At 38.8% G+C, this 22328-nt stretch overlaps 1 protein-coding gene across 4 annotated transcripts in view; it reads right to left on the bottom strand.

The window, feature by feature from the left end:
• The window catches only part of PINX1 (PIN2 (TERF1) interacting telomerase inhibitor 1), an 88203-nt gene that overhangs the window by 42011 nt on the left and 23864 nt on the right, over window positions 1-22328 (bottom strand). For 2 of the 4 annotated variants that reach the window (XM_049631382.1, XM_049631385.1), the window contains exons 5-6: window positions 21362-21454; window positions 21146-21258 (exon numbers count right to left, since the gene is read on the bottom strand). In XM_049631382.1, the coding sequence (XP_049487339.1) occupies window positions 21146-21258; window positions 21362-21454 (206 nt within the window). Of the gene's footprint in view, window positions 1-14778; window positions 14856-21145; window positions 21259-21361; window positions 21455-22328 lie in introns of all 4 variants that reach the window. The other 2 variants (XM_049631384.1, XM_049631383.1) reach the window with 2 other exon arrangements.

Below are 22328 nucleotides of genomic sequence, written 5' to 3'. Positions count from 1 at the left end.
TCTGCACCCATGAAACGAGAACAGGATGCTACTTATAAATAAATAAATAAATAAATAAATAAATGGAACAATCAAATGATGAGAAGCAGCTCTTGGACATTAAAAATATGAAAACAAAACTTAAAATTTAATAGAAAGATTGAAAGAAAAAATATCAAAGAAAATCCAAAAGTGAATTCAGATACAGAAAAATAGGAGACAAAAGATGAAGAAAATCTGAAGAATAATTGAAGATGCACACCATGTAACTAGTGACTTCCAGAGAAAAAGGAAAGGAAGAAATTATCAAAGAATGAATAAAAGGTATTTCCAGAACTGACAGAAAGACATGAATCTTCACAGTGGAAGGCTTATCAAGTATCTCATGAATAAAAACTCCCAACCAACTCACATTTCCATGAGAATTTAGAAATCCAAGGATAAAAAATCCTAAAAACTCCTGAAGACAAAACAAATACATGTAGAGGAACACAATAAGAACAGCAGCAATGGAAATCAGAAGAGACTAGAGTAATACCTTCAAAAGTCTGAAAAGAAAGCTTCTCAGAAAGCTGGAGGAAGAGAAGCGAGGAGACAAAGGACAAAAGAGAGAAAAGGAGCAGGGTGGAAGGAAAATTTGGGATGACAGGGCTAGAGCAAACCCAATGGCCAAAGTAAGCAGAATGAAGGCAATCCCTGGGGAAAAAACTGAGCTGAATGATTACCCACTATGTTCGACACTGCAGAAAAGTATTCTATTAAAAGGCTATTCAGGAAATAGAAAAAGTTACATGGATACACCCTTTGTCCCAGAAAATGCAAAATTATAAAAGGACATGTACACTTATAAAAGAAATAATAGTACACTACTTGGCTTAGCAAGGAACAATATTTACATAGTTATAAAAATATAAATACCAAATTTTAAATTAACTAATAATTATGTCAGTACAGTTCTCTTCAGTAACCTACTGAAAGAGAAGTCCAGATGATGTTAAAAAAAATTAACGCATCAAGAATGTCACTGTAGGGGAGCCTGGGTGGCTCAGTCGGTTAAGCGGCCGACTTCGGCTCAGGTAATGATCTCGCGGTCCGTGAGTTCGAGACCCACGTCGGGCTCTGTGCTGACAGCTCAGAGCCTGGAGCCTGTTTCAGATTCTGTGTCTCCCTCTCTCTGACCCTCCCCCGTTCATGCTCTGTCTCTCTCTGTCTCAAAAATAAATAAACGTTTAAAAAAAAAAAAAAAAGAATGTCACTGTAACAGACATCTTTAAATATGAAAATAAATACCCTATAATTTTAAAAGACTTTGAGGTTCTGGAGGGAACACTTGGGAGATGGAGCAGCACAGGATGTGAATGCAGAATGCTGCTTTTCATTATAAGCTGTTCAGTGCAGCTTAATTTTTAAAATCAATGTGCAGGTATCACTTTGAAAAATAACAAGGAACAAAATGAATGCTCACTATCACTACGTGCCTGGGACTATTTGAACTGCCTTTGAGATGATCTCATTTAATCTCCAAACTAAGAATCCTTTTAGGTAATACCATTATTACCCCATTTTAAAGGTGAGGAAATTAAAGCACAGAGAGGTTAGGTAATTGGCCTAGGAGCTCACTTGCCAGCAACTGATGAAGCCAGGGTTCAAACTTAGGCAGCGTGGACCACAATCTGGAGATCTTAACTTTGAAGAAAGCCAGGAAACTTTAATTTCATAAATTATTTTGGAGAAAGTGGATTTCCACCTATTGATAAATCTAGACAGGCACAACCAATCAGACTAAGAGACAGAATAAGTAGAGACATAAATAAGACATGAATAAGTAGAACATGCATTTTTTTTTCTCATATCTAAAATCCCATATTTTTTTTTATCAACAATAAAAAACGCAGCCCAAACAGCAAGAGCAGCAGAAAAGAAAAAGTTAGAAAAAATTACAGTCACACAAACTATAGTTAAAAAATGACTAAGTTTCCTTGATATATGAATTTGTTGGAAAACCATTTATCAACAGCCTGTTTCTCTCTAGCAGAGTCCCTCAAGCCGAGAGCCATGTCATTCCCCTTTGACTGATTAATTAGCCAATCAGGGGACATTTTTCATTGTGAGGCATGATGGTTTATTCCAGCTAATGTTTGGTCTCTAATGGCGACATATTAAAGCCAACTCGGCTATTTTAGCCTTGTGGAGTGACCAAAAGGAAAGGATAGAAGATAAATCAAAAGAGCTCCTTTCAGTTTCCCTTCAGTCCTTAACAAAACCCCCAAGGAGCAAATGGCTGGAGGAAAGATCCTCTACCAATAAAAAGAAAAAACAAAGAAAAGAAAGGCGGAAATGCCTTCAAGCCAAGGGGATCCTTTCCTGTTTCTGAGGAGCAATAATTTATCCTCTGTTGATTAACAGACCACTGATAGAACAGGCACCAAAAAGTCAATATCTAGCTCTTGTTCTTTTTATCAAAAGCTGTGCTCAATAGAAAATCTAGCTCTGCAATGCTTCTTACTCACTTGGAATGATTTCACCTGCACGCTGAGTTAGACGAGGCCACGAGCAACCTCATCTCAGGCATTATTTACACTCAGCTCTCACTCCAGTCAAGCAGCCGCCCATGGTGCTGCAGGCTCTTGCAGTTTCTTAGCATCCTCATGCCTCTGACAGGCACCACAAAGCATGAAGAAGTACAAGTTCAAATATCAGAGGAATACAAGTTCCACAGAAGATTGATGTGAATCTTCATAAATGTAGGAGATAGGAAGCACCTCTTACATATGTGTCGTATGCTGCCTAGCCTCTGCACGGTGGTCCTGAGCAGCTGGTCTTTGCCATGCAATTCCACACTTGCACACTTACATACATAAAACTCCCTGGCTTTCTCACCTCCAGCTAAGCCAAAGATTCCAAACCAGCAGTCTGTGTTACATGAGATCACAAACATGTTTCACTTGTCCTGAACAAGATCTACTACACTACCATCATCAACATCATGGTTATTATTTTATGAATCTTGGAGACTTCCAGACAGGATATCAATTTCCCTGATTCCCTATAATCTTACAGTTAGACTATTCACACATTTACAGTCAGATGCCTAGATCCTATTGACATTTGAGTTTGAGACCCAGGATAAGGTGTTCATGTTACACCTTTTTTTCTATGCCTTGTCCATTCAGACACTCCTGCCCTTTGGGCTGAGATCAATCACCAGTTCTTCTCTGTAGGTTTTTCTGACATCATGGTAAAAGTTAATGGTTCTCTGGTCTGTGTTTCCACAATGTTTAAAACATACTTCAGTAACTGAGTTCAATTCAACAAAACCTTCACTGAGAACCTACTCCATGCCAGGCATGTTTCTAAATGCTAGACAGTACAAAAATTCCTGCCCTCACGGGGGTTCCAATCTACTGAAGAAAGATGGTAAGTAAACAATTTAGTACATCAGATGGCAGTGACTGCTATGGTGAAAAACACAGCAAAGGAGAAGGTATAAGAGTGTCATAGTTTTTTGTTGTTATTGTTTGTGTTTTCAATTATATATAGGATAATCAAGGAAGACCAACTGAGAGGACATTTGGACAAAAACGCAGAGGAGGCAGGGGCAAGCCACTCCACACAGAGGAGCCACCAAGTACTTAAACTTGAGGTGGAAGCTTTCCTATAGAGAAACAGCAAAGCAGACAGTGTGATGAGGGCAGAGTGGGTACCAAAAACCCAGAAGATGAGGCAGGGCGGTAGTGTATGTGTGTGCGTGTCTGTATAAGAGAGAGGGTCGGGGTGGGGGTGGGGGAGCACAACATATAGGACTTTAGGCAACTGTAAAGATTTGCCTTTTGCACTGAGTGTGACAAGAAAATGTGGGAGGGTTTTAAACACAGTAGTGACATGCTCTCAATTACATTTTCAAAAGATCACTCAAGCTGCTATAGAAAAAATACACTGCAGAAAAGACTCTTTACACTCTCTTATAGAATTTATTACATTATATTCAAGATATTTTGACATCTATCTCCTCTAGCAGAGGACCGTGAATTCCATGAAGGGGACCAAATCCTATCATCTTCACAGCTTCAGCAATTACAGTAATACTTGGGATACACTAGGTAAATTTTTATAACCGTTGAAGTTTTCCCAGCTTTCCAATTATTAAGTAAGTGCCAACAAACTAAGTTTATTATGGAAGAGAAGAAAACAACTGAACATATCCTGTAACAGGATATCTTTTGTGTCTGGTTTTGAGAGTATTAATACAGGGGTGCCTGGGTGGCTCAGTCGGTTAAGTATCTATCTGACTCTTGATCTCGGCTCAGGTCATGATCTCACGGTTTGTGAGATCAAGCCCTGTGTTGGGCTCTGTGCTGACAGTGTGGAACCTGCTTGTGATTCTCTCCCCCTCTCTCTGCCCCTCCCCCACGTACACATGTGTGTGTACGTGCTCTCTCCCAAAATATATAAATAAACATTAAAAAAAAAAGGATTAATAGAAGTGAAGAATGTACTCAGGTACAAAGGATCATCTTGATTTAAGTTTAATATCCTTGGTAAACTATTTACTATTTTGTCCTTTCCTATCTCCAGGATGTCATGTTGCTCAGATGAACTTTAGTGAAAGAAAAGGGGAGGGTAATAGTCTCCTGGTGCTTCCTAAATGGACTGTCCCTCAATTCTCTTAGTTGGCATTTAATTCCACTTGCAAGTATCTCCAGAAGTTAAATTTTCTATGACCTCTCTAAATAATTTGTACCGTCCACTTCCTCTTTAAAGAACATTCTTTATATCTAACTTAATCTCTGAAACTCACATTAAAAAATCGTTTTCTCTTTCTTCTGATAATGGAATCACACTAATTTCCGCAATGATGACAGAAATAGTCCTGCTTGATACAGGGGCATAAACTAGATTATCTTAAGAGTCTATCTGTCCTGAGATCCTATTATCTTTCCATAAACAAACAGATTCTAACAGTACTAAACCACTGTAAATCTTTTGCGAATAGGGATAGCATCAAATACATTTTGAAACTTATTAAATTCAGTACCATCATCTCCATGAATACATAATAAATGTTGATGATGATAAAGAGCTTTTACCTCAGTTTTCTTTTTCTCATGTTTTTTAAAAGCAATGAATTCTTTACATGATAAACAAATGCTAATACCTCTACCCGAATTGTACAGGACATCACATTACAAGGAAGATCACTGCCTTAGTTATTACTCATCTTAAATATTAATTAAAACAAAATCGATATGCTAAGAAATCCTCTATAATTGCTATAATAGCAAAATGACAACAGAAAAGCCTCCCTGCTGGAGGTCTTTAAGGAAGGGCTTATTGGCAATGAATAAGTTTAGTCAGTACATTTATATTAAATATTGCTCAGCATGTGACTGTGTGCAAATGGATTAAAATTTTCTCATTTCTATATTAGGTTTATTTTTACCACCTTAAATTTGAGTGATTAACAATTACAATGACAGTGATCTTAGAGGCAGCAACAAAGATACGCTTGGCACTTATTGCATGCAAGAGACTTGCTGAGAACTTTACACGGCTTATTCAATCTTGCTAGATGATTTACTATGCCAATTTTATGAATGGAAAAGCTGAGGCTCAGAGAGGTAAGTAACTTGCTCCAAATCACACAGTCTTCACACTACTCATGGATCAAACACAGGTTTATCAAACTCTGAAGTGCCTGCTCAATGCCATATTCCACTGATTGAGCTTCCCTTTAGAAGAAACCAGAGAAACAGAACAATTCATTTGATGACATCATTTCCTCATTCCACAGGTTAAGACAGATCTACCAGGTTCACCATCAATGTATAATCACAGAACCACAGAATGACAGATCCTAAGAGAACCACTTCAGTTATCTGGGTAACAAATCACTGCAAAACTTAGCAGCTTAAAACAACAATCCTTTCATTACCACATGCTATTTCTGTGGGTCACTAATTCAAGGAAGAGTTTGGCTGGGCAAAGAGTCTGGCTACAGTTCTCTCTAACGATCAAAGGGTGTTGACCAGAACCTCTTTCTCTTCACGTACTTTTTGGGCACCTGCATAATTCTGTGTGTTATGCTCTCCACGTGGGCTAGTCTGGGCTTTGGGCTTTCTTACAGCTTGGGGGTTCAGGGCTACTGCACTGCTTATATGAAGGCTGAAACCTTCAAGAGTATTTTAGCCAGCAAGGCTTCTGAAGTCAGGCAGCATCCCTCCTGCTACACTCTATCACTATAAGCAAGTCACAGTCCTGCCCAGATGGAAGGGGAGGGGACTGGGCTCCACTTCTCATCCACTGTCATGATGAGACAGTGGCAAGGGTCAATCTAGAAGAGTATGTGGAATGGGAAATATCACTGAGGAGAATCTCTGGAAAACAGAACCTAGTGGAAGGACATACAATTCAACGCTCTCACTAAATAAGAAAATGGAGTTTACACATTAAAAAACATCCAAGACAGTTAACTTCACCTTGACACTCAACATTTCTAATAACTCCTGTAAGGCTTGAATTGTTAAGACAACTTGCTCAATATTATGCAATTTCTTGCTTAAACACACAAAAGACTTTTTACATTCGTCTCCTGGGTAAGAAACAGAAGTAGATAAAGCCAAAATTGTCCCAAGTACAGGAGAATCAAGAAGAGGAATCCAAGTAATGTTTTTCCTTTGTAGTCTAGGACAACATAAAACTTATTTCAAATGTATTTCATGTGTCCTCTTTACTTCAGAATCAGGGAACCTTAGACTTGGAAGTACTCAAAAGCATTTAGTTCAGACTCCCTCATTTCAAGAATTCCTCACACAAACCACAAGGTACATCCTACAGCTGATCAGCCCATGTTGCTTCTTTTCTCTAGGTAGATATCTATCAATTTCATCCATCAGTACTAGTTTTTCCTTATGAAGCATAACAAACAAATCTGTTCCTTTTTTAGAGGACCAGTAAAACTATTTAAGTTCAAGTCAGGATTTCTCAGAATTCAGGCAGAATTTCCTAACTGCTCATTTGCTAGTTCTGTGTATAACCTGCTTTCCTGATACTTTGGTCCCTAGGGCTCATGTCTGAACACACTCTTAAAATATGGCATGCAGGCCTGAACAGACTAGTTCAAATATGGTCACCAGTGCAGAAAATAAGCAAAAAGCCTGCTTCTTTCAGCATGGAGGCACAATCATTCTGACACAGCACAAGCCTCCATGCAAGATAGCTGCCATACTACATGCTTTGGCTTATGTAAAACTGTGGTCAGGTTGCATGTCCCGGCCTCTAAGTTAATTCTCATCTAACTGCTACCAAATAGGATCTTTCCAGGATTAAATGAGGCTTTACATATCTTCACAAATTTTCATCTATTTAGTTTTGGTTAAATAAAGTGTTTTCCAGCTTAGACAGATTATTTTGGATCTGTTATCAGTAGTCAAAATGGTGACGGGAATTACTGAAGTCATCAACGCCAGCAAAAAAATAAACTTAATATAGACTTAAATGTATTATTTGGCTTGTTTGAGGGCTTGGTTTAAATTTACCTCTAACTAAAAGGTTCTTCATTAGAAGATGGCTTTAGCAAATACTAGTATAGGAAAACTGCCCAGCTTTTGAATGCTAATGCCCAGATCAGGGGTGAGGAGGGGGAGGTAGTGACAGAGGTTGCAAGAAGGGGGAAACATTCAAATTTAAGAGTTTGTATTCTGGAAACAGTTTATAAAACTCAACTTAATTAATGAATATAGGTAATTAAAAGGAACATTTGGAACTAAGGAGAAATAGCCTTCAAGGACATTTCAAACAAAAATTAAAAAAACAAAAAACAAAAAACAAAAAAAGACTCTTCTTTTCCCAATGATCTTCCCTTAAGAGGTACTGAGGGCAATTTATAGAACTAATGGAATAGTCAAAAATACCTCCGTGAATTCAATTAGCTAAAAGAGAAGGGTCTGCTTGGAAGTGAGTTTTTAGATTTGACAGTCAGAAATGGGAAAGAGGGAATTCATGATAACTGACAAGAAAGGGACATAAACCACAAAAGTCATGCTTTGGTTCAAAAGGCAAAAGCCATCAGATTATTCAAGCAAAGTGATCATTAACTGGGGTATCCTGGGAGCATGTAAGAAATAACAAAGTTTCTAATTCAATCAGATTATAGAGGTGAATAAATACACAATTATTTTGTCAAGAGACTATGCCAGAAACACGCTGTTTAGAGAAACAAAGTAGGAATGCTGGTAACACATTCTCAATCCTTGATATGGTTTAGGAGTATTTTCTCTAGTGATAAGGCTGAATCAGGAAACAAGCTGGATAGAGGAAGGAAACTGGAAAGGTGGGGGGAGGGAAAAAATGAGAGAAGCAAAAAAAAAAAAAAAGAGGAGTATCAGGAAGTTCAACAAGATAGGAACTAATGGAATTTGTTTTTTAGCATCTCCAACTCCCACTTGCACACCAAGTGAGAAAAGATACACACACACACACACACACACACACACACACACACACACATCTATACCTCCTGGCAGGCACTGGCCAGCACAAGTACATGCTGTAGGTCTCAAGGGGCCCTAGCAATCTCAGTTCAATATATTCAATCATTTCTTTGTCTCCATAGAAAGTGCATACATCTCCAATTTAGATGCACTCCAATCCAGAGTCATTGTCTCCCTATTACAAAGATGATGGGGAAAGGAAGGACTTGGAAATTAGAAATGTACAACCAACCATTCCCATACACAGCAGTTTACTAAAAGGTTTCTGACTACTCGGTAGTGTGTGAGGATCTTTCACTATTTAAGCAAGTAGTTCTGAATAGCCAGATTCAGATAGGGCAACAGTGCCACTAGACTGTCTCTGCGGCTTGAGAAAACACTGAGCACTGAGAAAGTCAGAGGGTAGTTCCTAAAAAGACAGGAAGGTTTTAATTTCTTTAACAATACAACACAGTTAAGCCCATGAAAAACTATTCCAGAGTGAAATGCAATGTCTAAAGGCCAATTTCTGGCAAATGGGATTGATTTTTAAAAACACAAAATGGCATAAGCAAACATTCATTCAATAATCCTTTCTTGAGAAACTACTAGATGTACCAGTGGATTATGCTTGGCATAGGATTGAAAGTTAACTGATGAATATTTCCTACTCTCAGAGAAGAGACAGTTATTTATTAATTAAAACATTCCAAAAGGAAAAAAATATTTCAAATATCAACCTTGAAGCTATACAAACCATTTTTAAGATGAGAAACAGGTCCATTTTTAAAAAACAGAAGTGCAGGGAGATTTTAATTTACTGAATTCCTACCATGTGCCAAGCACTGACTCAAAGCCATGCCAGAGGCCCAGAGATGAATACAACACAAATCCTCTCTCTTTATGTAGTTTACTGTCCAGTGTGTGTGATGGATGAAAAATTCCATGTGTAAAAATACAGGAGATTGATTTCTTCATTTGATGTGTCAAGATCAGAGAGAGGATAAAAGGCATAATCGAAATTTCATCAATGTGTCCCAGACATCTTAGGTTTAGCTTAGATTGTTATTTTGATGTGGTTTTTTTTTCCTACATATTATATTCAAAATAATTAAAGAATCAGATTCCTGGTCTGGGCACAGTTTGCTCCTCTACATAATACAAGGCTCACTGCTACTACTACCCTCACAAAGAAAATATTCATTTTATATAATTTTTTTTTTAACTAGGAAGAGATTTTTTATGCACAGTCCTGGATTTTAAAAATTCCTTTTGGATCAAGGACTCCCAGGAAAATCTGATGAAAGCTCTGGACTTTATATATCCATACCTACATGTACAGAAGCCCACAAACAAATTCTGCATGCAACTTAGAGGAGTTCACCAACCCACTATAATGAGTATACCCAGAGATACTGCCCAAGGACCTCTCCTGCACTGACATGTTGCACAGAACAAACCTGTCATATAATAATGATACCACTTTATATTTATCATCACTTTACAGTTTCATGTACTTCTGACATTACTAAAGTAAAGGACTTCATCAATACATTTGGATTTTAAAGACATCAAACAATCTGATTTCTACAGGGCATTTTCTAAAGTTCCACAAGATAGAAGGCATACAATCTAGCAAAAGACATAAAAGCTAGCAAGCATTAAGTGTCCAAGGTAGATCATGGAAACTACGATCAGCCCTTAAAATCTGGGTACTGATCATTACAGATGTAAGTGGACCCAGCATGTAACTGTGAGAGATCAAATGGCTGATACATAGAACATTCAATCTTGAATCAGACAATTGTGTTGACAGCAGCAGTTGCTGAGGTTGGGGAAGGCGCAGGGAAGGGAGTTGACTACAAGTGGAGGTAGTATGAGGGAGATCTTTATGGTGAGGGAATAGTTCTGTAATTAACTGAGACAGTGGTTACAGGATCCACAAATGGGATAAAGTGGCATACACAGAACTACACACACAGACTGTATGAATGTCACTTCCCTGGTTTTCATCTTATGCTATAGTTGTACAAAATGTAATCACTGGGATAACTGGGTGAAGAGTACAAGAAACCCCTCTGAACTATCCTTGCAACTTCCTATGCATCTGTAATTATTTCCAAATAAGAAGCTTTAAAGCAAAAAGCCAAAAAAAATCTGTTATTAATTAAGGGTTGCAGATATTTCTTGAATATAAATGTATTCAGATCATTTGATGCATATGAGAAATCAGAAAATGCACAAGTAACACAGCATCTGTGCTCCAGAAACTAAAGCTAGCTCTTTCTTTTTTTTCTTTACAGCACAAGCGGGGAAGGGGCAGAGAGCAAGGGAGAGAGAGAGAATTCCAAGCAGGCTCCTCATTGCCAGCACAGAGCTCGTGGGCTCAAACTCACGAAACTGTGAGATCATGACCTGAGCTGAAACCAAAAGTCGAATGCTTAGCCGACTGAGCCACTCAGGCGCCCCTGGCTGGCTCTTTCTTAATTCAGCTCCCACCAGCACAGTAAATTGTTCCCAAAGCTGGCCCAGGCATTTGTAATATGCTTCTGAACCCACCATAGTTCAATTCTGACTGAAGGCAAGGCAGTGAGGTTTTGGAAGTTAAACCATTATTTTCAGCAAAATAATAGCCAACCATTTCCCCACAAAATTATGATGAAGTATTAACTGCTTATGTCTCTAACAAAATCTCAAAGAAAATTTCTGAGGCATAACTGGACTCATTTAAACATAGATTTTTTTTTTTAATGCACAAAAGTTAATTAACATTGTGGCAGAGGGAAAAGGACAAGGACTTTGGAGTCAGAGGGACCTGGATTTAAACCCCATTTGTGCTGTGTTGGACCTTCATAACAAATCCTTCTGAGCCTTGGTTTCCTTACTGCTAAAAAGGTGATAATAATGCCTACTTCACATATGTCTCTCACAGTGTCCAGCAAATACATGCTTCATAAGGTTGTAGTTTCTTTTCTATCACTACAACAGTCAGGGGTTATAGAAATCAGTAAGTCAGGCTTAGTTGTGAGAGAGATGATGTTGCCCAAGCCAGATGTGGTCAATGCCCAAGGTTCTTTAAATCCAGATGCAAAGCCAAGATTATCATCAGTACCTTAACCAGAGCACCCAGGGAGGATTACTACTTCAACATTCAACACTGCCATGGTGTCTAAGATTCTTTAGGTATTTGACCTCCAGCAGCACCTTTACCTTGGCAATGCCAAATATAATTTCAGGCCAATACTGTTAGGGGGTCAAGGGAGTAAAAACAAGTGATCCTACTTCCAACTGCAAACAGGAACCAAAAGAGGTTGTATTTTCAAACAAATCTCATCAAAGGCCTCCTGCCCTTGGCTATAAGGACCGTTGTAACTAACATGGTAAGGTTTCATAGCAACAATTTATTCAGGGAAGGTACAGGTGTGCCTCAATGAGAGCCAACTCCATATATGAAAATCCACACATATCTAAAACTTAAATTTAAAAGTGATTCTGCTTTAGAGAGAAAGGCAAACCAAGAAATAGACTCTTAACTATTGAGAACAAACTGAGGGTTACCAGAGGGGAGGTAGGTGGGGGCACGGGTGAAAGAGGTGATGGAGATTAAGGAGGGCACTTGTGATAGCACCGGGTACTGTATGGAAGTGCTGACTCACTACATTGTACACCTGAAACTAATACTACACTGTACTTAATGCTAACTGGAATTTAAATAAAAACGTAAAAGTGACTCTGCTTTACAGAAATACTTCTTAGTTGGCGTCTTAAAATGTGATTAGATTTAAATACATTCCATGTTGTATGCAAATACGTACAGACGTATATTAAATGTCAAATACCACCAGGGCCCAATCTACTCCTTGTACTGCATGCAGCAGAGTGTGACCAGCAGCATCGGCATCACCTGGGAGCTTCTCAGAAATGCAGACTCTTGGGCCCCACCCCACCCTCAAGAACCAGAACCTGCAGTTTAATAAAATTCCCAGACGGTCTGTGTCCAGATTAAGATTTCAGAAGCCCTGTCCTAGGCAACATTCGTAATCCTAAAGTCAGAAGCTCTCCCAGATGTCACATATGACAGGGCTTCTACTAGTGGCTCTCAATCCTTACTCCCAATAATCACCTGTGTCATCTGGGTAGGCTTTATTTGATATTAAAACGATTTTTCTTCTTCTCTTTTTAATACCTATTCCTGGACCCTAACCCCAAATTAGGATTTAACTGGCCTGGGGTGGCACCCTGGCATTATCATTTTTTAAAAAGCTCCTTAGGTGACTGAGTGCAAGAGATGCTGAGAACCACTGCTACAGACCAAGTGCTGCGTCCTGATATAAAACTGCCTCAGCGAACAATCAGGATGTTCAATGCATCAACAAGAGGAGGACCGTAAGCTGGAATGAGAGATGAAGACACGCCTGGATATAAATCTTGCACAAAGCACAGGATCCTACAAGGCCGGTCTTCTCCACACCAACTGCACCAAAATAGATTTTCCCTGGGTTAGTACCAGAGAATTGGTTCCGAAGCTCCTCAAACACAGGCTCATGTCAACGTGGTCATGAATGACATCACCGTCAAAAGGCCAAGTAATACCAGACAGTGTTGAAAACCTCAAGGCACCTAACATCAGTAGTCCTCAGGCAGATGTCTGCCAGAGGATTAGAAACCTCTAATTGCCTTTAACAAAAAGCTTTCCTGTGCTTACCACAGAAGTTCTTTTAAAGTTCTACCAAAAGTTTCCTTCCCTGATCTGTTCAACCATAAAATTTCAAACAGAGTGCTACAAAAGACCACGGTTTCAGGCAGCAGGGAGAAAAAGGCGGGCCAAGTAATCCAAGAACGCAAAGATCCAGAAATGCCAGCACAGTAAGAATGCAGGATTGACAGAGCTGGAACAAAAAGGTTATTTTCAGGAGTCCAGGATGGACTATGGGGCCGAGGCAAAGGTGCCAGGTGTGGCCATGGGAGGGTGTGGTTAGGTCAGTGCAGAGGTGATAGAACATCCTTGAGGATACTCAAAATATGGAGCATGATCAAAGGACAGTGATTAAAGAGGAAGACTCAGATAAGACAAATGCAGTCTTTAGTGAACAAGGCAGGGGCCTGCCTGAGCCAATCCAGGTCATACAGTCACTACTGAGGGGCAGAGGGGTGACCAGAAGCAGGGCTGTCTGATGATCCTCTGCTCTTTCCAACAGCCTCTCTGGGAGTGAAACATCCAGTGTGGCCTGATGGCAGAACGCCTTCTCCCTAACGACCCACCTGCCTTTGACATGACTCAGCAGAGACCTATAAACACCGCCCCTCAGTGAGCCAACGGAGCACTGCTTCCTCAGTCCTCACTGCTAAAGGTGTAGGGGCAGAAAAGCCCTGACAAATGGAATTTAGTCCCAACCTGCAAAGGAAATCACCGAGCAAAAATTTCTAATAACTGCTTATTCTAGAGTCTTCGGAAATAATACGAAGTAACAAAAAGCTACTACCCTGGAAAAATTCCTGTCAGTCTAGAGAAATGTCAGAAAAAATTGCACCAGGGCCTTGGCTAGAAACCAATAAAGAAACCTAAGTAGGACACACCAGATTAACTGAGTAATAGTTATAGCAACCATACTGCAGATTTTTGGAGGCAACACCAATTTTAAATTTTTACTCCTATGTCTCCAGAAACCCCTATTTCACAAATTCTATTTTGACATCCAAACTCAGGACTGCCTCTTACTTTGGAAATGGCACAAAAAACTCCATACTAAATTACAAAGCCCAATTTACTAACGAAGCTTATGAATTATGGACTCATCTCATGTAGGGTACGGTGTAGTCACCCTGCTCTCACCTAGTTTTAAGACAAACACTATTGTACAATGGAGGAAATACTACATCTAAATCCCTTACAGATTCTTGGTGATGATCCTACACTTTCAAAATGTTTTTAAAAGGAAGCAGACCAGGACAGGACTATGCAGATGACATTGTCCCTCCCAAGCCATATCCCAGACTGTTATGCAGTCTGAGCAAACAAAACCGCTGCAAGCATCCTCGGATGGGAGAGACATTTTCCCCATTGAATATGTCAGCAAAAGCATTCTTCCCAGAGTTTACTCTAGTCCTCACACAAGGGAAAAAGCAGGTGACACATACTCTTCTTTAGAATCCTTGTATCTTCCAACTACTATTATTAAGAAGGTCACATTTAGCGTTTGAGACTTCTCACATCTTTTTTTTGGAGCTTTATCTAAAGAGTACTATCAGTAATAGATATAAATAGTTCTACGCACAGCTGAAAACCAAGCGGTGTTGAAACAGAACATATCAATTGTATGTGGCTTAATACCTCAGGAGTCTTCTTACTCTGTCTTTTCCCAAAAATGCAGTCAAGATCTGTTTTGCTCCGCGATGATAGATCCTTCCCTAGAAAAACAACACGGTGCCTTTCAGTAATACCATTCTTTCTAAAATAAGGGGTACAAATATAAACTATGAGAATCCTGAAAGCAAAATGGATTTTGGAAAAGAGACAATTTTGTAAACTACTTTCTGTCTCCCTTCACAACAACTCCTTAGTTAACAAGTAAAATCAAATAAATTTTAAAATGACTTAAAACTCAAGACAGTGCTTCACAACCAGAATCCGTGATGTTCTCTTCTTTACGGTAGAAACAATCAAAAGCGTGTAGCAGGAGAGGAAAACTGAATTTCAAAGCTAGCTCTACTACTGGTACACCTTTCACTTATGATTTCTGGGTCTCTAGGTTCCCCATTTATAAAACAGATATTTTTTACTTCAAGGAGACATGAGTTACTCAGGATTATGAAATGCAGAACAAAAATGCTGGTAGCTTTACAGCTTTTAAACACACACGAATGAGAGCATATTGTATTTGACACATAGGAGCTCAATAACTAATTGAATGAATGAGAAAAAATTTAAAAAGAATAAATGCAAACAAAAATTACTACATTAGGGTGAAAGGATTTCAGATTTTTCTCTTTAAAATGTTCTTTACTGTTACAACTATATCATCTTTAAATAAAAGGATACATAATAAGAGCAGGAAATGAAATGGCTTCTGGCAAAGCACTGTCCAAAGGACCTATGCCTCTTATTAAAAACACTAAACTCTTTAACTTAATTTCAAACCCACAAACCAACTAATTTAAAATTCACTTCTTTGGAATTTCCACTTCTACCAATAATACTCTGTGAGCAGTCAACTGAATCTCTTCCCATTTGTCAACTACATGGCAAATGCACTTTAAAATGTAACTACTACATGTAAAGTCTTGAAGCTCTGGGGGAGTTAGGCTCTAGGTTAGACACAGGAATTTTTGTTTTGAGTAGGAAGACTAAGTTCCAATGTCATGGACCCACTGGTCTTCTTAGCTTCCCGTAGCAAACTGACTTGGCAAAGTAATGGCATGACCCAGAAAGTTCTAGTTCACTGACAATCACTGGGGCATTCAAATATGATATCGCTCAGTGACTCCATGAAATTAAAAAACAAAACACTCTTGGATTTAATGCAAAGCCAGGCGCCATAACCAGTTTCATAGGCAGCAGTACCAGATTCAATGGTCCAGTCAATACGACCTGTTTCTATCAGGAAGGACATGTTCCTTTGTGGCTCTGTGTTACTCTCTCCTTTCTTCCTGAGCTAGAAACAAAGCCCTCCTGGTTCTGATTATTAAGCAGACCCATACAAGAGACCCCATAGGAAACCTACTTAAGAACAAAATGAAGCATATCCCAGACAAGAACTCAGAAAATGAACCAGAAAAGTGGGGAATAACACTGCTCATGGTGGGGATAAGTGGACAAACCCTCAGGAGGAGGTCTAGAGATCTATTCTTAGCTTTGTCATCAGCATAACCCATTTTGCACAGCAGAGCACATTCAGGGTGGCAGCTTCTATTTCAGAAAAAGGAGTTATACTTAGTTCAAAATATGTATTCGCCATCTATCCCCAACCTATCTTCTGGAATGGAACAGAAACCCTAAAAGAAATGCAAATTAAGATCTCTTTTATAGCAATTCAACTAAAAGGAATGCTGAAGGGATTAAAGAAGGCAGGGTACATGCAAGATCACAATTCTAAAACAGGATGTCAAACTATGAACACGCAGAGATTGAAAACAAATCTAAACATCAAAGGGAAAACTGCCAAGCTGGGAGAGACAGTAAGCTGTACCAATGAAGGTGCAAGTGTTTCTAAGGTTTTGGTGATGGGTTCTTGTATCAGAAATTTTTATCCTTTAGAAAGTTCACTTAAGTAAATGTAGAAACCAGGATTGTTACAGGCCTTGCTCTGGATTTGATCTGGAAAACAAAACACAGAGAAGAATTAAGAGTCAGAGACCAATGGAAAGGGACTTAAAGATAGATCAAAATGTGAAGATGGAAGCAATATTGAAATAGTTATTAGTCAATGGTCCTGGGTGAAAAGTTTATCAACGTTACAAAATTATGGCCATTTTGGAATCAGGTATATATATTAAAACTGAGTTTGAAAGTTACTGGTCTCAGTTCTGAATTAAGGTTAAATCACAACAAATACTGTTGATAAACTTAGATGTTAGAGAAAATGACAATCAAAAACTAAAAGGAAATATGTGTTCTCTGTCTGAATTTGGGTCATCTATCTATTAGTCTTCAACTGGCCATAACATTTTGAGAACCAGGAAAAACAGCTTCCAGTAGCCAAGCTGATAGAACTTAAGTCCATAAAAGGATAAACAAGTACTTTCAGAAAAGAGTACTTTATGATCTTTTTAGCTGTTTTTCTAGTAATCATGATTATTAGGTTTTCCAGTCTATCCAAGTGGCAATTTGGAAAGGAGAGAAGTTACCACTATAGTCAGATACACTTTACAACACCAAGGAGTCCACAAGGGAAGCAAATGAAACTACAAAAAACAAACATAAGAATTGAAGAATCACAGAGATTTGGAGGCTCTTACTTTAAGGGTAAAAGTCATATAGAACCCAACAAGTTCTAAGGAAAAAAATGTATTACAGCACTGTATTGTAACAAAGACTTAAAAAAAACCCTGAGTTTTCTACTCAGAGTAAAGGGGCGAGGGCAAGGAAATGCAGGTCTGAGAAATACGTTTGTTAAAATAAAAAAAAACCCAAAAAACAAACAAAAAAACCACTGCAGGTGTATGTAGGAAGCTTCATTTGCTTAGAAATTTCATTTGCATTCCCCAATAAAGAAGGATAAAACACTGCATTCTGATTTCTGTTTTTAATGAAAATACATGGGACCGATAATAAGCCTAGGACCAAAGATTATGGCAACGTCACTGAAAGGGTGATGTCAGAAAACCAGGAAAACTGAAGGAATCAGAGTAGGGAATGAAAAGAAGTGAGACCCTCACAACCAATAAGACAGTCAGGATTCTGTAAAAGCCTGCCATGGTGTTATTTTATATTTAAATGGCAAAAGAATCAGAAGAGGAAACTGGATGCCGGTCACCAGCAGAGTCCGACGTGGGGAGGAGGTCACCACGCCAGCAGTCCTACAGTCTGGTGTATCCAGGCTAGCAAGCCAGCTACCAGGACCTGTGCTGTCCGCACAGTTTCCTTGTTTAAGAAGCAAATACTGCAAACTGTCACAGGAGTAAGAAGGCTGAGTAATATTACTAGGGTGAAGCTGCACAGCTTTAGTTTGTGCAACCTTTCTTCTAGCCACCGCACGATGCGGGGCAGTGGGGGGGTGGGGGGGGGAGAAGCAGCGTTCTCTTGATAACTTCCCACTGCATATACTAAACACTTCAAAAATGGTTTTGTAGAATTTCACATTCTCCCTATCTTTTCCTCTCTGTAGATGAGGCCTCAACAAACATTTTTCAAATTAAAAGAAACTGCACTGAAGTTAGGCTTCTTAAACAAATACAGATGAAATTAACTTTTAAGTTATATAATAAATTGTTTCAAAATAAAAGCAGAAATTTGGGACCAGAAAAAGGAATAATTATGTATTAGAACTAAAATGATATAGCCAGTATTTAGGCAGCAGTATATTTTACAGTGCTATTCACTACTGGAATCTCACTGAAGTCAAATTTTTATCTTCACTCTTCAAACCAAGCTATGTAAAATGCCATTTTCCCATGATTTGGTCTCTGGACCACACATGGGAGTTACAACATGAATCACCCTCATCAAATAAGCAAATTAGTTACTGCGGGGCATACCCGCAGGCTAAAATGATTATCATTTAATATGCTGAACAATCAAAAGTTCCATAAAATGGGTCATTTCTGAAAAGTCATAAAATGGAACCTACTTTAGAACTTTATAATGACTGAGAAATCTTTCCTCATTTTACTTACTTATTTTTCAATAGGCTTCACGCCTAGCATGGAGCCCAATATGGGGCCCAAACACACAACCTTGAGATCAAGACCTGAGCTGAGATCAAGAGTCAGACGCTTAACCAACTGAGCCACTCAGGCACCCCTGAAATCTTTCCTCATTTTTAAGACAGGAAACTGAGTCTGAAAGAAGGTAAGTGCTTAAGTGATGTGAGAGACTAATGGCAGAACCCAAGTTTCCTGTTGATCTAAGAACATCCACCTTAGAGTGTTATGCTAAGTGAAAAAACCCATACAGAGAAAGACAGATACCGTATGTTTTCACTCTTATGTGGATCCTGAGAAACTTAACAGAAACCCATGGGGGAGGGGTAGGAGAAAAAAAAAAAAAAGAGGTTAGAGTGGGAGAGAGCCAAAGCATAAGAGACTCTTAAAAACTGAGAACAAACTGAGGGTTGATGGGGGGTGGGAGGGAGGGGAGGGTGGGTGATGGGTATTGAGGACGGCATCTTTTGGAATGAGCACTGGGTGTTGTATGGAAACAATTTGACAATAAATTTCATATATTGAAAAAAAAAAAAAGAACATCCACCTTAGAGAAAACTGAGGGTTTATCATTCATAACCAGGGACAACAATTGTTCTACAAGAAAAGATTTATTAAATGAAAGAACTTTAGAACCTGCTTTCACTGTGGGTTGTTAAGATGGGTAGTAAATAATTATTTTCTTCACCACCTGGATTTCTGCCTCCTTTTCCCACCTTTTCCACTTACTCTCAATCTGCATTTCCTGTATCTTCCCACTCAATCTCCTCTGCTTCCTTTCTGACAATATATCTTGAAAGGATGTATCTTTTCCCTGTATACCGATGCCCTCTTTCTCCCCAGGCAAGGCTAATAAATCAGCAAACCTCATTCAGAGAAAACGAAGGCACAACACACCAAGCAGGCCGACAGGGTCACCTGGCAAGGAAGTGGCTTAACTAGAAATAGAAAGCAGATACTCCCAGCATCCATTAGATTAAAGCAGATTAAAGAGGTTTATCCCAGCTTCAGCAAACACTTCGGGTGAAATCATGCATGTAGTTAGATACTAAAGGAAAACTAGATTTGCAAAAGTGAAAGCTTCAAAGGCTGACATGCCATCTAAAAAGTTACAGGCCACTTTTCATGAATTTGCTCAGCATCTTTCTGTGATATGTCTCTTTTTTCCCATAGGTTATAATGAAAAAAGGAGGGATATTTAACGACTGGTTATAAAGTGGCAATTTAGCCTCTTCTCAGAAAGACTGAGGAGGTAACAGGGACTGTTCTTGTTCCAGAACAGAAGTGGAGTGGAGAGAAACCCCAATCAGAAACCATAGAGGACAACAACAAAGAAGGTTCTAAACTGAAAGAAGAGGGGAAGACATGAAGAGCCATACAAACCACAGCAGCTGGAAGAGGGAAAGGGGAAGTGCCTGTTTCTCTTTGTACATGTTCCCGAAGCTATTCAGCTCCCGACTCCATTAAACTCTGCCACGGGCTCTCACTTAAACCAAAACCAAACCCAAACCTTTGGGGTTTTGGCCCAAGTGAGAACCATTAATTGCCAAGAGGAATGGGAATTCCAGCTCCTACTGCTATTGAGGCAAGTTCTAGGAATTAGGGAATTCTCAATCATGCCAACTAGACTAAACCAAAGAGATGTGTGCTTCCTGGCATATAAAGATAGAAAGGTACATCTCATCTCCCATAGAAAGGCCATCATATGGTGACTAGATAGCACAACAGGATTATCATCACATTTATACTTGAAGTACAGTATGTAACAAATAAGATTTTGTGCCTGGAAAGTGTACTTAATGCATAATATTATTCTATGGGAAAACATCTGGGGGAGTTGAGGAGTTCAAGTTAAATTGTTTCTTACCAATACAAGACTGCCACCTGGTGGTTACATTGGACAACTGCACTTGTAATTGGCGGCGTTTATTGGGAAGGGAGTAGGGAGGCGGTGATGGAAGAAGATGGGATTCACTACCCAGTTCTCAAATATGTTTTCTAATGCTACTTTGCCATGACCATGGAATGCCTAAGTTAACACTCCATTCAATGAAGAAATGGTGTGAAATAATATAAATCAGTTTAGGAGGGAGATTTCTCATACTGGAGATCTCAAGATAGAACACAATTCTGTAAATTGGAATAATTTAAGTTATTCAATACCAACATTAAACTTCAAAAACTAGAAATTGTAAGTAAAAATGCTGAGCAATAAATTAAAATTATTTTCTGACTTAGTGACGTAAAGTCACTTTTCTCTTTTACATAGCAAGTTGACTTCTGCTTCCAGCTTTGCCAAAGGACTTGCATGTAATCTAAAACCGAATGTGGGGCCCTACCTCAGAGCTAACGGATCTGCAATTTAACAAGATCTCCAGGTGACTCACAATAAATGCTGAAACTTTAGCACTGCTGTACATCAAGCCAGGCAGGCCACCCATACTTGTCCATTCTGCACATAAAACAAGTAATGTTGGTGAGAGCTAAAAATGCTTTAAGAAACCTGGTATGAACATGGGGATTTCAACAACAAATAAAGAAATGCTTAATTTTACCTTTTGTGAATTTCATATAATGAACACGGTTTTTGGAGATCTTGGATTTTTCTTCAAGGCTGAAAGTTTTCTTTTCTTTGTTGTCTGAGGAGTCTTTAAAAAAAAAAAAAAAGAACGAAAGAAAAGCATTAAACTCTCTGAAACCCATCCCCTCATTCATTCTCTTACCATGACATGGTCTTTTTTAAATAAAACCTTTAGAAGCCCTATTATTTAATACTGAGCTCTACTCATAGGATTAGAAACACTCTCCTTAAACTGTGTACTGTGAATCAGGCAAGGCTATTCACATGAAATTTATAAAATCCTCAAGAAAGAGAAATGAAAACTTGTGTTCACACAAAAGCTTACAAACGAATGTTATAACAGTCTTATTTATGATAGTAAAATACTGGAAATAACCCAAAATTCCTTCAATGGGCGAATGGCTAAGCAAATTCTGGTACATCTTTATGCTGAAATGCTACTCGACAATAAAAAGGCATCAAGCTATGGATACATGCAACAACCTCATTGTGCCTGTGAAAAAGGTGGACCTACACACTATATGTTCCATTTAGAGAACATTGTCAAAATGACAAAACTATAGAGCCAGAGAACACATTCATGGTTTCCAGGGGTCAGGGATGAATGGGGAGTGCTGGAGGATGGAGGGGTGGAAGGTGGGTGTGCATGCAAAAAGGCAGCATGAGGCAGCTCTTCTGTGGTAATGAGACAATCCTGTATCTTAACTGTGGTGATGATTACATGAATTTATACACACGATAAAATTCTACACAACTTACACATACACACACACACACACGCATGCGCGCACAAATGAAGGCTAAAAAAATGATGAAAACTTAATAAGGTCTATGGTCTGATTAACAATCCACACAAGTGTCAATTTCCTGGTTTCAATGTTACGCTGTTGCTATATTAGATGTCACCCCTGGGAAAAAGTGGGTGAATGATACTCAGGACT

Source organism: Panthera uncia, chromosome B1 (genome assembly GCF_023721935.1).
Source record: "Panthera uncia isolate 11264 chromosome B1, Puncia_PCG_1.0, whole genome shotgun sequence".
NCBI lineage: Eukaryota > Metazoa > Chordata > Mammalia > Carnivora > Felidae > Panthera > Panthera uncia.
The sequence above is the reverse complement of the archived record's forward strand: the minus strand, read 5'-3'. Positions and strand labels throughout refer to the sequence as shown.